At 44.2% G+C, this 13,756-nt stretch overlaps 1 protein-coding gene across 2 annotated transcripts in view; it reads left to right on the forward strand.

Annotated features, from left to right (window-relative positions):
• SMARCA2 (SWI/SNF related, matrix associated, actin dependent regulator of chromatin, subfamily a, member 2) overlaps positions 1-13,756 on the forward strand; it is a 135,424-nt gene that overhangs the window by 91,858 nt on the left and 29,810 nt on the right. For both annotated transcript variants that reach the window (XM_029920627.1, XM_029920628.1), the window contains exon 23: positions 6,626-6,843. In XM_029920627.1, coding sequence (XP_029776487.1) covers positions 6,626-6,843 — 218 coding nt within the window. The remainder of the gene's footprint in view (positions 1-6,625; positions 6,844-13,756) is intronic.

Raw genomic sequence — 13,756 nt, forward strand, 5'->3', positions numbered from 1 at the left:
AAATCATGACCTGAGCCGAAATCCAGAATCACATGCTCAACCCACTGAGCCACTCAGGCGCCCCCATCATGTTACTCTTTGTAAGCATTGAAATTATACCGCAATCTGTTACCTATCTTTGGCATTTCATTTTTTACTTTAATATCCCGAGACCCCCAAAGCATGAGGTGACCCAGGCCTCCCCGAGAAGCCTTCCCTGGGGCACGGGTGGGTTGTGAGTCACAGTAACTGTGAAACGGTCTCAGGATAAGAAAGCAGAACCGGGTTTCTTTGAATTCTCTGTCGTTTCCCTAAGCATCTCGCTGCCTCACAAATTCTCTCTGGTTCTTTATTCCACCCAAGGGAGCTTCAGCATTGTGCGTGCCTAACCTGTGAGAACAGAGGCGTCAGTCCATCATGTCTGTCACCTGCTGAGGTCTGCGGGGCCAGATGTTGGAGGGGCCACCCTCTACTAAATCTCAGTCACACTCTGAACAGAGTACTGGGCTTAATACTCCCCGGAAGGTGCCAATGGGTTCTTAGTTGATCCTGTGACTGAAATCATTGTTATGCTTCCTATACTTTTTTTTTTCCCCACCCCACAGTTGCTTTTACCTGATCTTCTAATTTGCCTCGTCTCAATTGTCTAAGCTCACCTTTTCTCCCCTCTTCCCCTATAGATTTCCTTAGGTAGCTCCCTCATGGCATGAAGGGGAAAGAGCGCCTTGGTTCACATTCACAAAAGTGACGTAAAGCCGTTGAACAGAAACTCAGGTTAACAGAGGTTCCACGTGCTTGCCCTTAATGGTCAGCATTGTCCCATGCAAGTCCCCAACATCCTGGTGTCTGACAGGTGAATGGGGAAATGAGGCTACACTGAATTAATAGGACATCAGGCAATCACACCACAGTGAAAAAGAGAAAAGAAAAAAAAAACGCTAAAGACCAAAACCAAAAGCCTTTTAGACCAACTCATCTTTTTCCTTGAATATTTGAGGCATTTGTTAACAAAACTATAAAGCCTTTGAATAGCTATGTTCTTCTATACAGCTATTTTCTCACATCCTGGTATTTCCTTAATCACACACAAATGAATAAGAATTTTTGGAAAGGCGTCTAGTCACCAGTGAGGGCAAGACTGAACGTGCTCCCTGTTGAAATGCTACCGAGTCTGAGGTCGGAAGGGAAGCTAGCAGGATTTCTCGGGGATTGTGTGCTGTGTGTTAAGGTGGTAGGACGCGTATGGACCTGTAGTTGGGTTTGTTTTGTTTAATATTTACAGAGCTTATTCCCCCCACCCTCCGCCCCGGGACTTTTTTTTTTTTTAATTGTTGTAAAATACACATGGTGTAAAATGTACTCCCTTAACCAGTCTAAGTGCACGTTTTAGCAAATTTGCTGTGAACCTTCACCGTTAGATCCTGCAGAATGTATTCATCATCCCAAACCAAAATTCTGTCTTCGTTAATCAGTAACTCCACACTTTCCCCAACACTCAATGCCCCGTAACCTCTGTTCTTCTTTCTCATATAAGTTGAATCACACAGTATCTGTCCTTTGGTGTCTGGCTTATTTTTCCTTGGGAGTTTGATTTTACGCCTACTGATCTAACAGGTTGCTTTCTGGGATGGTAATTATCAAAAACTTTAAATGGTCCAGGGGCGCCGGGGTGGCTCAGTCAGTTGAGCGTTTGACTCTTGATTTCAAGTCAGGTCATGATCTCACAGTTTGTGAATTCGAGCCCCATATCGGGCTCTGTGCTGACAGTGTGGCGCCTGCTTAGAATTCTCCCTGCCTCCCTTCTCTACCCCTACCCCACTTGTACCCTCACTCTCTCTCTCTCTCTCTCTCTCAAACTAAAGAAAAACAAAAAAACAAAAACAAAAAAAACTTAAACAAACTTATAATGGTCCCAAACCCCAAGTTCATAATTCTGTATCCATTTGTGCCATGGTCTTTATTCAACCAAGTGATTGAAATGGGCTGGCACTTTTAGCAAGAGCTCCAGAGCTCCATGTTCAAAGTGTTGCTATTATTAAATACCCCAATGGGAAGAAAATTTCCCATACGTGGAATCTTCAACTTTCCTTAGAAATCTGCTTGTTGTTGTTGTTGTTTTTGCCACTGCTGCTGCTTTGATCCTTACCTGTCTTACTGGCTTGCAGGGTCTGGGCAGGGCAGGAGGGAGGCTGAGCCTCCCCTAATATCAGAATCAAGTTTAGCAAAGTGTGGTCTTCAGGAAGCACTCCATCGATATGTAATTGTCCTCACCCGCCTGCCTTAATGCTTAGCAAACCCCACCCCCACCCCTGGCTGCACCCAGGGCCCTCTTCGGGACCCCAGTTCAAGTTCCTAAGGGAGAAGAACCCCCAAAGAGAGCAGGAGAGACCTTGTCTGTAGGCAGAAACGTCGTATTTAAACGTCAGAGCTGGGTATGAGAACCCTGGATCTCCCATTTCCTATCTGAGAAATTTCCCATGCATTGTCTAGATGTCTTTAGATTTGCTCCTTTTGATTTTTCCTAAGATGGTCTGCTCCGCTGCTGGGGCTGCGTGGTGGGCTTGGAGACATGGGGTGGGAAAAGGCGACCAAGGAGAAACAATGCCTCCTCCTTGCTTGGGGCTTTTGTTTGCTTGTCCCTGTTTACCTATTCCCCGGCACGAATCTGTTTTGTTCCGCCGGCTAGTACCGAGACACCCCATATTAACAGCACCCCAGTGCAGTGCGGGGGGAGAAGGGCAGGAATAATGCCCACTCTGTGGACCATCCGTCTTCCCCCAAAAGACACAGCGTGTGCCGGGGTGACAGGGGCACGACCAGACCCACGTGCGGTGGCCGATTCCTCGGTCCGGTCTGCCATGTGCCTTGCCGGCTGCAAAAAGTGTTTGCTCTGAAACCGCTTACCCTGCAGGACCGGCTCCTGCATTTTGTCACCAGAACCCACATGCCGCTTTCTTAAGAGCTTGTTGAAGAAGGAGCCAGCCGGTATCCGGTTCTGGTGTCTTGAAAATGTATTCTTAAAAAAAGAAGAAGAAAGAAAGAAAGAAAGAAAGAAAGAAAGAAAGAGAAAGGGGTGTGGAGAGAAAAGGTTGCCATCCAGTGGAGGAAGGAGTAATTCCCAGCTTCATTCAGGAAAAACACAGGCTGGAATATGCTTAACTATTTTAACTTGGCTGGGGATTTTTATCACCAGAAGGGTTTTTTTTAGTGACTTTCGGAGCCAAATGGGTGCAGTGTGCCTTTAAGGAAAGAAGTGCCTCACCAAACTTCGCCGTAGTTGTCTCTCACCGTTTGGAGAGGGAAGGAAAGTGTTAATTTCTTATTTGTACACTTTTTTTCCCCCGACTTCCTTCCTATTCACTTCATTAAATCTAGAGGCAGTTCAGCATGGGAGCCGTCTGTATGTTGAATTAGGGCTCGCACTCTTGCGCAACACGTCACCAGTCGGAAACTGGGGCTTTGCTTCTGTGATTTATTTCATTATTGTGCTGGTAAAAGGTTTGGAAGGGCATTCTTTTCGGGGTAGTACTTTAGCATTGTGTAGCAAGTTTTTTTTTCCTCGTGGCACCCCCCCCCTCCCTTCGCCTAGCACGGAGTTGAGTCTGTTGAGCCAGTTGTAATAAATAATTTTTTTTTTAAATAAAAGAACAGTTTTAAATTTCCATGGATGATTTTACTTACATGCAGGAGTAATCTTACTCTACTTCTTTAAGTGCGAAAAGCACTGGGAAATATTTAGTGAGTTGATTTCCATTAGAAAAAGACCCTTAGAAATCCCTGAACATAAAAGTACTGCATATGGATGTGTTTGGGGTCTTGGGGGAGGAGGGAAGATGTTTTGTAGCTGACTGCATTCCTGCATAAAACCTTAATTTAAGGGGAATAATGGTCACTACTTTGTGTGTTTCCTTGTGATTGCAAAGTCTAAATTTAATAAGAATCTGCACGTATGAGCAATGGCAATAAACATTGTTTCATTAGTTCCTTTTTAGTATTTGTTTTCGCTTTTCTTAGCTGCTCCCAGATTTAGAGATTGATAAATCCAAATATCACAAGCTTCTGCTTTGTTCCCGTTTCCCCCCCCCCCACCCTGAAATTAAGGGGAGGGGGTGAGGGTAGAAATATCCTTTTCACAACTTCCCCCTCTTCATGGATCCCACTGAAAGGAAAAACAATGAAAAATTTTACAGCACGAAACTGAAAGGGAAGTATCACAGTTGTTCGGGATTTTCTTTAAAGAGAAGAATGACATTGTATTAAAATGTTTGAACTTGAGAAACATGCACATTGCTTTTACCGACATGCATTTAATGAAAAAATTCTTTTATACAAAAAAAAAATCATGTTCGATTGCTCCAAAAACATGCAGCCTGTTTTTTTTTAAAGGCACTAAAATGAGGTTTAAGATACCAAAAAAAAAATGCTTAAACTGTTTTAATTTTTTTAAATACATTTGAATATTAATGTGTTTCCTTATTGGCTTAATTGTTAAAATGAGAGTAAGAATCAGAAACCATCTGAGCTAAAAAATCTCTAATTCTGCTTCCTGGAATAAGAAGAGGGGAAAAAATATGATAAGTAGTTGTCAATATTAAAACGGGCTGAAGGGGAGGAAGGCTTCGGGCCTTGTAGTAGGTAGAATGAAACAGCAGATTTGAGTATCCACAATCCTTTCAGTATTAAATTTTCAGTAAAATAAAATTACTTGTCTATGAAAACATAGCCTTTCCCCAGCTCTCTTTTTTTTCCTGATCAGCTGATGAAGAGACTAGCAGCTCGCTGCTTTGCTGGCTTGTTAATTTTATCCCCACTAACTGTGATTTCCGATAGCCGGCCTGCCGATAGTGGTAAGGTAAATATCCTTTTTCGTTGCCGTCTTGAAGATTCAGTAGAACTACATCCCAGGCATGTGTAGGTGTGTAACACATCAAAAGCCGGTGTTCTCCGGATTTCTGTGTGCAACTGGGTGCTTGAGGAGAGCAGGACCATTAACTGTTGACAGCGTTGCATGCTGTATTTATTATTAGCATGTTCGGTCCCCAACATTTGCCGGACAATTTCCTTTTCTTAACCTTCGCCTGGCTGCAGTGTGTTTAGCTGTATAGTTTGGGTGTCCTGCTTTTAGGCAAATGAATATTAATGAAATAATGTGGAAGCTTTTTTGCTTTTTTTCCTCCTTTTTTTTTTTTTTTTCCTTCTTTTTCCTCCTAACTCATCAGATCTCGCCTCCTTCATAGTGGTTATCTGAACACTGTAGGATCGTGATGGAAATTGTCTTTTGATTATTAAGGCCTAGCCTCAGACTGTCCCTTAGGATTCTGTCTGTGTGCATGTTGCTTCTTCGGGTTTGCACATTGGAAGATGCATAGAAAACATTCTTTTAATCCCACTAGCATTTTTAACATGCCAGGTTGTTTTGTGTGCTGCACCAGGTTTTCTTCCTAAAACCTTTCTTTTTCAGGAGGCATTGTACACAAGTGAAAGAAATTATGTCTGAGCTGTAATCACTCTTTATATTGATTGTTATACTCACATGATCATAAATATTAGCCATGTTTGGTGCTGTGGAGAAATGAAGGTAATTGCTTTATGATTAGGGCTCTTTCAGCTCCGAGAAAGGATTGATTAGCATTTGCATACTGGAAGCAATATTGAGAGCCAGGAGGAGCAAATAACAACACCAGTTTATTTTGTGTGAGAAAGCAATCTTGAATTGCAATTTAAAGGTTTTTAAAAATTTTTTTCCTTTTCATGGTCAAATCTTCTTTTATCTGTTTGTTTTGGGTTTTTTTTTTTTTCATTGCAGGTTTTCTTTATTTTCTCTTAAGTTTTGAGATTTACCAGGGGGATTAAAAAAAAAAAAAGTTTAAACTTCTGGGTCTGTCACATGGATCTTTTAGCCATTTACGAACAGGTTTCTTTTATACCTGGTTGTTTTTATAGCTATTTTATTATCTCTCTGCATTAGTGCTGCTGGCTCTGGTTTAAAGCAAGCGTTTGCAGGTAATTGGAAAAAAGTGTTTGTTGTCTGTGAGTGTGTGTGTTCTTTATCAGATGATTTAAGTGCATTTACCAAGGAATGTGGCTTTGTACTTCCTGTTTCCTTGTTTACTAATTGCTGTGTTAGAACAAAATCTGGATGGAATACGGATTTATGTTGTGAATCCTGAGTAAATTGATGTAAAAACCCAGAGAAGAGTCAGGACTTATATGATTGTAAGGATGTATTCTTAGAGGAATTTTTTTCTTCGCCTACCTCTTCTGGTTTTGTTTTGTTTTACCTTTTCCCCCTTGTATAGTAGTAAAACAGTTGAGGACTTTTTCTTATATTGAGCTAAAATTTCATTTGGATTCAGTTGTCTTTCAGACGCTTACATGTATAGACCTTTTTGTTTTCGTCATTTCTTCTTACTATTAATGTTTCTGCCCCTTGCTGTATTTTGTTTCCAGATTAGATGTGGTTCAAAGATTATTTATCCAATATGGCGGTCTTTGCTCTTCTTACTTGACTGGTTACTATTTACTTCTATTTTTTATCTTGTTTTTGTTAGATTTACTTTATTCTCATTACTCAACTTGGCTTTTTAAAATTTTCTTGGTTAATCTCTTGTCTTGAATTTTCCTCCTTCCTTCCCTACTACAACAGGCCATTGAAGACGGCAATTTGGAAGAAATGGAAGAGGAGGTGCGGCTCAAGAAACGAAAAAGACGAAGAAATGTGGATAAAGATCCCGCCAAAGAAGACGTGGAAAAGGCCAAGAAGAGAAGAGGCCGCCCTCCAGCCGAGAAACTGTCCCCAAATCCCCCCAAACTGACCAAGCAGATGAACGCCATCATTGATACCGTAATAAACTACAAAGATAGGTGAGTGTTTCACTCCTACACCTTGACCCCCTCCACCAAAACACAGTGGATGGATAGTCACTGCAGAGCCAGATGGAGTCAGGTGTGCCCTGGGGTGTTACAGTTCTTTCTGCTTTGTGATTCATGGCTTTTGCCCAAAGGTATCAGAAACCTTGTGCCATTTTCACAATGGCTGCCATTGCTGTTTTATATGCTGTTTTACCAGGGGTTGTTTATGATGTTTGGAAATAGGGGTGTAGGTGACAAAAATTAAAAAATATCTAAACCAGACGAGCTGGGACTCCTTAAGCATCTGTGAAATACTGGAATGACATCGTGAAATTATACTTGTGGGCTGAGCTGTTTGGGAAAGGACAATCCTAGCATATTAAAGGTAAATATTTCGTGTCGAGAATCTGTCACAAACCAAAGAGGTGCTTCATCAGAAATCTCATTCCTCCTTACCTTCCGACACACTTGTGCTTCTGAGCACCCGTTTGAACAACATCTCCTCCTTCCTAACGACACTACATAGACAGCGTGGTTTTCTGGCAGATGTACTTCGTCTTCACGGAACTTTTCAGTGCGAGTCTGGGGAAATCCGCGCGGGACGTCATAATCCCCAGACCGGCGTCCATCCGCCCGACACAGTAGATAAACTAGTTGGGCTGCATTTTGGTTAGTTGTTTTGGTTTCTGCTTGATAATCATGTGATGCAGTTTTCATAGATCACATCTTGTTCCAGTTGAAAAATTGATAGCAAACAGAAGAATTAAACATTGTGCTTCTCGAAGTTGCACAGCGACTTTTAATCGTTTTTGGTTATTTATTACCTTGGTTTTTTTGGTTTTTGTTGGTTTTTTTACGGTAGTGTTGCTCTGTACACCCGGAAGTGTTTAACACATGTAACGAAGTTGTGATTTTAGTTTTTCTTTGTGACTTTAGTGCTTGTTTTATATCAGGAAGAAAACCTCATAGTAAAGATGAAGTCGCGTAAACAGGAAGAAACTCCACTGAGAGATTTTATTGTTGGGTCTTCATTACATTCTCTATAAGGAGTTTCCAGAAATGGTGAAAAGTGGTAGCAGGAGGTGTGTGTGAGTCAGAATTTCTTGCCCTTCTTTGAATTCCAGAGTTTTTAGATTCTCTGCTTACTGTTCTTACTACTTGACTTTGTTGTTGTTCTTGTTTTCAAGTGCATCCCCTTGCATACTTCACACGTGGCCACAAAGAGCAGCCCCATTGTATTGGGTTTGGGGAGGCTGCTCGTGGACATGGGGTGACAGCCGTCCAGACAGGAAAATTTGGCCACAAGTCCGTTCTCGGACCAGAGTAAACGGGCACACTTCCTTGTACGTCAAGAATCAGTAACTCTGTCAGGTTTCTGTTCGTCCTTGGCCCTACGGGTAGATATGCCACAGGCAGGAACGGTTTCCGGGAAGCCAGCTTGGACTAGGATGCCTTATTTTATCTGCCCCTGGTGTGGAAAAAAAATAAATATAATAATAATAGTAAGTGGAGAGGATCACCCTGCATAAACCCGCAACGTCCCTGCCTCGGTCTCAGGAGAACAGAGCACACATCTGTCACTCGGACCAGGTGTGCCTGGATCGTTGACAGGCGTCTTGCTCATAACCTGCTGAGTGGAGTCTAGGGCGGCGGGAGCACGGCAAAGAGCCAAGAGGTTTAGGAGCTAGACTTTTTATTCCAGGTGTCAGCTAGCTCCTCCTTTAATGGTCAAAAGAGGTCACCAGCTGGTGGACCACATAGTGCCCGCAGATTGATTAATTTCATGATTCATGTCTTTGGGTGGGGGCCGGGGGGGCGGGGTTGGGGAGAAAGCGAACACCTAAAACCAGAGATTTCTTATAAACTTGAGGTGTTTTTCCATTCTTTGAGAAAACCCAAAAAAACATGCAGCATTCTACCCAAGTTTCCCCAAGGTCATAACGGGGAGGGGTGAGGAAGTGCTACCCCTCCCCGCCCATGGGGGCTCTCCTGCTCCAGCTTGCCGCATCCCCGGTCACGCTGCTGTCATCCTTCCAGTGTGGAGTGTCACTTGCCATCTATCATGGTGTTTCACGCCCGGCCCACTCGACTTATTTGTATCCCCTGCTGGCTCCGTAGGCTTCTGGGTGTTGGACTTCCTGGCATACCCAGCGATGGGCGGACCCTTTCCTAGAAACCAGTGTAGAATAGGAGGTTGATGCCTTGTGCCTCAGCACAGCAGGGCACCGTTGCCGTTGGGTCGGCTCAGCGTACCTGTGTGTGAATCTTAACTGGAGCATTTACTTACTACCTCTGGAGCGCTTGGGCAACTTCCTTAACCCCTCTGAGCCTCACTTTCCTCATCCACAAAATGGAATGATTACTGTGCCTGCCTCTAGAGGCGACAGGTGAGTTAGAGGAGTTAACAGGCCAAGCTCGCTTGCTGAGTCGTTTAATTATTAATACCAGCCTTCCAGACTACTTTTGGCTCATCAGGTGGGTAAATGGAGCTCTGAGCACTTGAAAGTAAGCGTCCTTACTAACACGCTGTCTTATCCTCCCCCGCCCCCCTACCATGGAAAATGCAGTTTCACTGGGGCTGATTATCAAACCTGTCTTTGGTTGTGCTGTAGGGAAGGAATATTTAAATATTTTAGCGTGCAGACACCGAGTACTTTTTTCCACCTGTTTTTTGGGTTTTAAGGTATTTATTTAACTCTTCCTTGCAAAGTAGCCTCCTAAGGCCTGTTCTGTCGGCCCCCACGTTTAGGTCCGTTCCAGGAGGATGGACTCCCGTTCCCACCGCTGCGTGTTTCCTGTATATTTTGTGTTCATATTCAGGGGTGGGGGGGGGTGGGGAGCACTTATTCTGAATATTTTTGTGTTTTATTTCTCTTCCCAAACTTGGTGCTCAAGTAGGAGGTGCTCAAATTAGGAGGGCCTTACTTGGATACATTGTTATATTTTTGTTGGTTTTAGAAAAATACTGCTGGGAAATGTACCTACCCCTCCATGTGCTGAGATTTTTGTACCATGAAAGTCAGCTACTAATATAGTAACTCAGCCTAACCTGAGCAAGACATACCACCTGTACCAGCCTCCCTCCCCTCGCCTCAAGTGTAGGGCTCTGACAGTCATACAGCTCAGCAGTGTATTAGATAAGAATTGCCATCTATATTTAACTGATATATAAGAATTAATTAGCTCTCATGAGACAGTTTTTTCAAAGTTCTTGCATGATTCTGGGACAGATGTATCTTTCTTTTTTATAAAGAAGTAGGATAATTTAAGCATCTATTTATTGCCGTTGTTTTCAGTGCCAGGCTTTTTTTTTTTTTTTTTTTAAGGATACTTTTTAAAATATGACCCTGAAGAGCCGGTCATTTTGTGTGTTTCACAAATGTAAAATCTTCCTGCAATAATTGTTATTTAACGTTAGTACTGGTCAGCTACAACTCATTCCTACCATTTTCATTGCCCAGATCAACCGGTGTTAGAAGGCTTTGTTTTATTTATTTATTTTTTTAATGTTTTATTTATTTTTGATACAGAGAGAGACAGAGCATGAGAGGGGGAGGGGCAGAGAGAGAAGGAGACACAGAACCGGAAGCAGGCTCCAGGCTCTGAGCTGGCTGTCAGCACACAGCCTGACGCGGGGCTCGAACCCACAAACGTGAGATCTGACCTGAGTCACCCAGGCGCCCCTAGAAGGCTTTGTTTTGACTTGTGATGATACACATTGTTTTCTGTCTCTATGGGAGGCTTTTAAAAATCCTGTTCTAAGACTATGTAATATTTAACCTAAGACACTATTCCTTTAAAAAAAAGATCCATCCTAATTTGCATCCATACCCTTTAAAATTACCTCTGGGATGAGATCTAGAACAAGACGGTGAAGGGTAGGGTCTGGAGAGCTATCCTGAGTCTAGACACATGGCTCATCATTTCTTAAAGAAGGGAAAGGTTCTAGAGGGATCCAAGGTTTTCACTCTCCCTGGCCCAACTTTCCACAACCCAAATGTGCCCCCTCACCATCTTTGACAGACTGCCGTCCAGCCTCTGTGAGGACCCCCCCCCACCCCCTCCCCCGCCAGGAGTTGGTTCACCGTGTTAGGGGGCAGTTAAGGACGCTGAAATGCAGCTGCAAACACAACAGTCCTTTCCGGTAGGTAGGACTCAGCCCTTCCGACTTCTAGCTCTTCGACTGGGACATTCAGAGACCACATCTGTTCTCATTCCGAGCAGTGTCCTTTGTGCACGAATCCACCTCAGGACATCGTCCTTGAGGCAGAAACACCTCCCTTTGCTGAGTGCTGGTTAGACTTGGGCCGTCCTGGTCCGCTTCGTCAGGCACCTCTTACTTTCTCGGCGTCCTATGCAGAATCCAGCCCCCATCCTTCCGGAGGTGTCCTGGTGGCTAACGGTAGGGCGGTGGTGAGCTTCCTGGGTCTGGACACCAACATTCCGGTACCTGCCTCCAGAGTGTCTTCACTTTTTCCAGCATCTCTGACACAGAGCTGATCGTCATGGAGCGTGGGACTTGTTGAAAAGCTCCCATTCCCTAAAACATGTAGAAAGCTCTTTTCACACTTGAATGCTGCCAAGGTGAGGCGTCAACTAAGCCCTTGATGTTTTTGAACCTGTATCTATCAATTTCATTCTTTTTCTTAAAATTTTATGTTTTTTTATTTATTTTTGAGAGACAGAGACAGTGCAGTCAGGGGAGGGTCAGAGAGAGAGAGAGAGATAAAGAATCCAAAGCAGGCTCCAGGCTTTGAGCTAGCTGTCAGCACAGAGCCTGACGCAGGGTTCAGACCCGCAAACTGTGAGATCATGACCTGAGCCGAAGCTGATGCTTAACCGACTGAGCCACCCAGGCGCCCCTGTCCATTTCATGCCTTCCCTTATCCAGCTCCATTTAACTGATTCATGTCCCATCTTTCCAGTCTACAATTAAAACTTAATTTTTAAGCCTTTTTAAAAAACTGTTTCCTTGTCTAAGTTCTAAGGGGTTTGGGGGGTGGGGTTTGTCATCAGATTTGCTATAAGCTGTTTCTGAGAAGCTTCTAAAAGGCAAAGGACAGACCTCCATCATGTGCCCCTAAAAGTCACTTCAGGTTGACATACATGTATTAACCAATAATACTTTTTTTTTTTTTAAAGAATTGTTTATAATGTTTATTTTTGAGACAGAGAGAGACAGAGGCAGAGCACAAGCGGGGAGGGGTAGAGAGAGAGGGAGGCACAGAATCCAAAACAGGCTCCAGGCTCTGAGCGGTCAGCACAGAGCCCAGTGCGGGGCTGGAACCCACGAACTGCGAGATCATGACTTGAGCCAAAGTCAGACGCTTAACTGACTGAGTCACCCAGGCGCCAAAGCAGTAATCCTCAGGGTTGATTAGCCGTCTGCAACCTCGTGTGACGATGCCATCATGTCACCCACTCTAATCTGTCCTTTCTCAAGGTTATCAAGAAAGGTTGAAGCCCAGAGACCCTACGTGTGTGGCCTCTCCAGTCCGTCCACCTAGAAACCCCACTGATAGAATAAAGTGAGGTTAGCTGGCCAAGGCTTTTTCCAAGAGACCCCCTACTAGTACCTAAATGACACTATTTATCTTCTCTAAATAGCCCTGAGGCTCCTGAATAATTTCCAATAAATTTTTATGGAGGGCCCTCAGCAAGCTTAGCAGGCTCAAGTCTTCTTCATTTTGACATGGGAACCTTGGCTCTTATCTCTCGTCTTCTGACTCCGTTTCTATTCTTTGAGATTTCTTAAACATTACTGGAAGCAATCTGCACAGTCTTTCAGGATGTAATTAGTTGGAACTGGATCCTTGAACTCCTGTGAAGCGCCTTCCTAAGCTTGGTCAACAATCCCGTGCGTCGGTGGCTTTTGCTCAACACGCATTGTGCCGGACTTCTGGCACCTGAGCATTGTTCTCAGCCCTGAAGAATCTAGAAACAGAAGATGAGGTTGTGTCCTCTCCTCCCTCCCTACCGGTTAGTTGTGGGAAGACTGTAGCAGGAACATTCTATGGGGACCCGCCCTGCTGTTAGCAAAGGGTTGGGACTTAGGGTCCAGCTTCGTGGACGGACACAGGGAAGCGGTGGACAAGGCGGGAGACACCAGCCTGGTCTGATTGGGGGATACGACTCTGTCCCAGAGTCCGGTGGCAGGGGCAGGGCTGGTGGCCGCTGGACTCCTTCCTCCCTGACCCTCTTGAGGCTCCGCTGCCCTTCCTGAACACGGACTATCATCGTCTTGCCTTGAATTTTCAGAAGCCTTTATGATAGGTCTGAGAGCAGTGGAAAGCTTTGGCTCGTTCTGAATTTTAGTTGTCCTCATGTTGTAGAAAATAATTCATTCATCCTGGAAATGGTTATGGCACCCCCCCCTCCGTGTTTCTTTTTTTTTTTTTTTTTTAAATGTTTTATTTATTTTTGATACAGAGAGAGACAGAGCATGAGAGGGGGAAGGGCAGAGAGAAGGAGACACAGAACTGAAGCAGGCTCCAGGCTCTGAGCTAGCTGTCAGCACAGAGCCCGACGCGGGGCTCGAACCCACGGACATGAGATCTGACCTGAGCCGAAGCCGGAGACTTAACCAACGGAGCCACCCAGGCGCCCCCACCCCCCACTGTGTTTCTAGCCCTCTACTGCAGAACAGGGCCAGAGGGTACAAAACCAAAATTCAAAAACCCCCCAAAAAGACTCACAGTCCTTCCCGCACTTGCTCACAGTGCATGCATTGGAGGAGGCAGACGGTCTTTGATCCAGCAGGTGGCCGGCTAGGGGAGTCCAGGGAAGTGAGTGCCATGTGAGCCTCTTAAATGAGGATACAGTGACATTAGTTTAGGGCCACTTTTTAGAAAAACAAAAATACACTATTAAAAAGACATTTACCCTGGGAAAGGAGAGCCGGTATGTCATTCCTAATTTACATTTT

This window comes from Suricata suricatta, chromosome 13 (genome assembly GCF_006229205.1).
Source record: "Suricata suricatta isolate VVHF042 chromosome 13, meerkat_22Aug2017_6uvM2_HiC, whole genome shotgun sequence".
Classification (NCBI taxonomy): Eukaryota; Metazoa; Chordata; class Mammalia; order Carnivora; family Herpestidae; genus Suricata; species Suricata suricatta.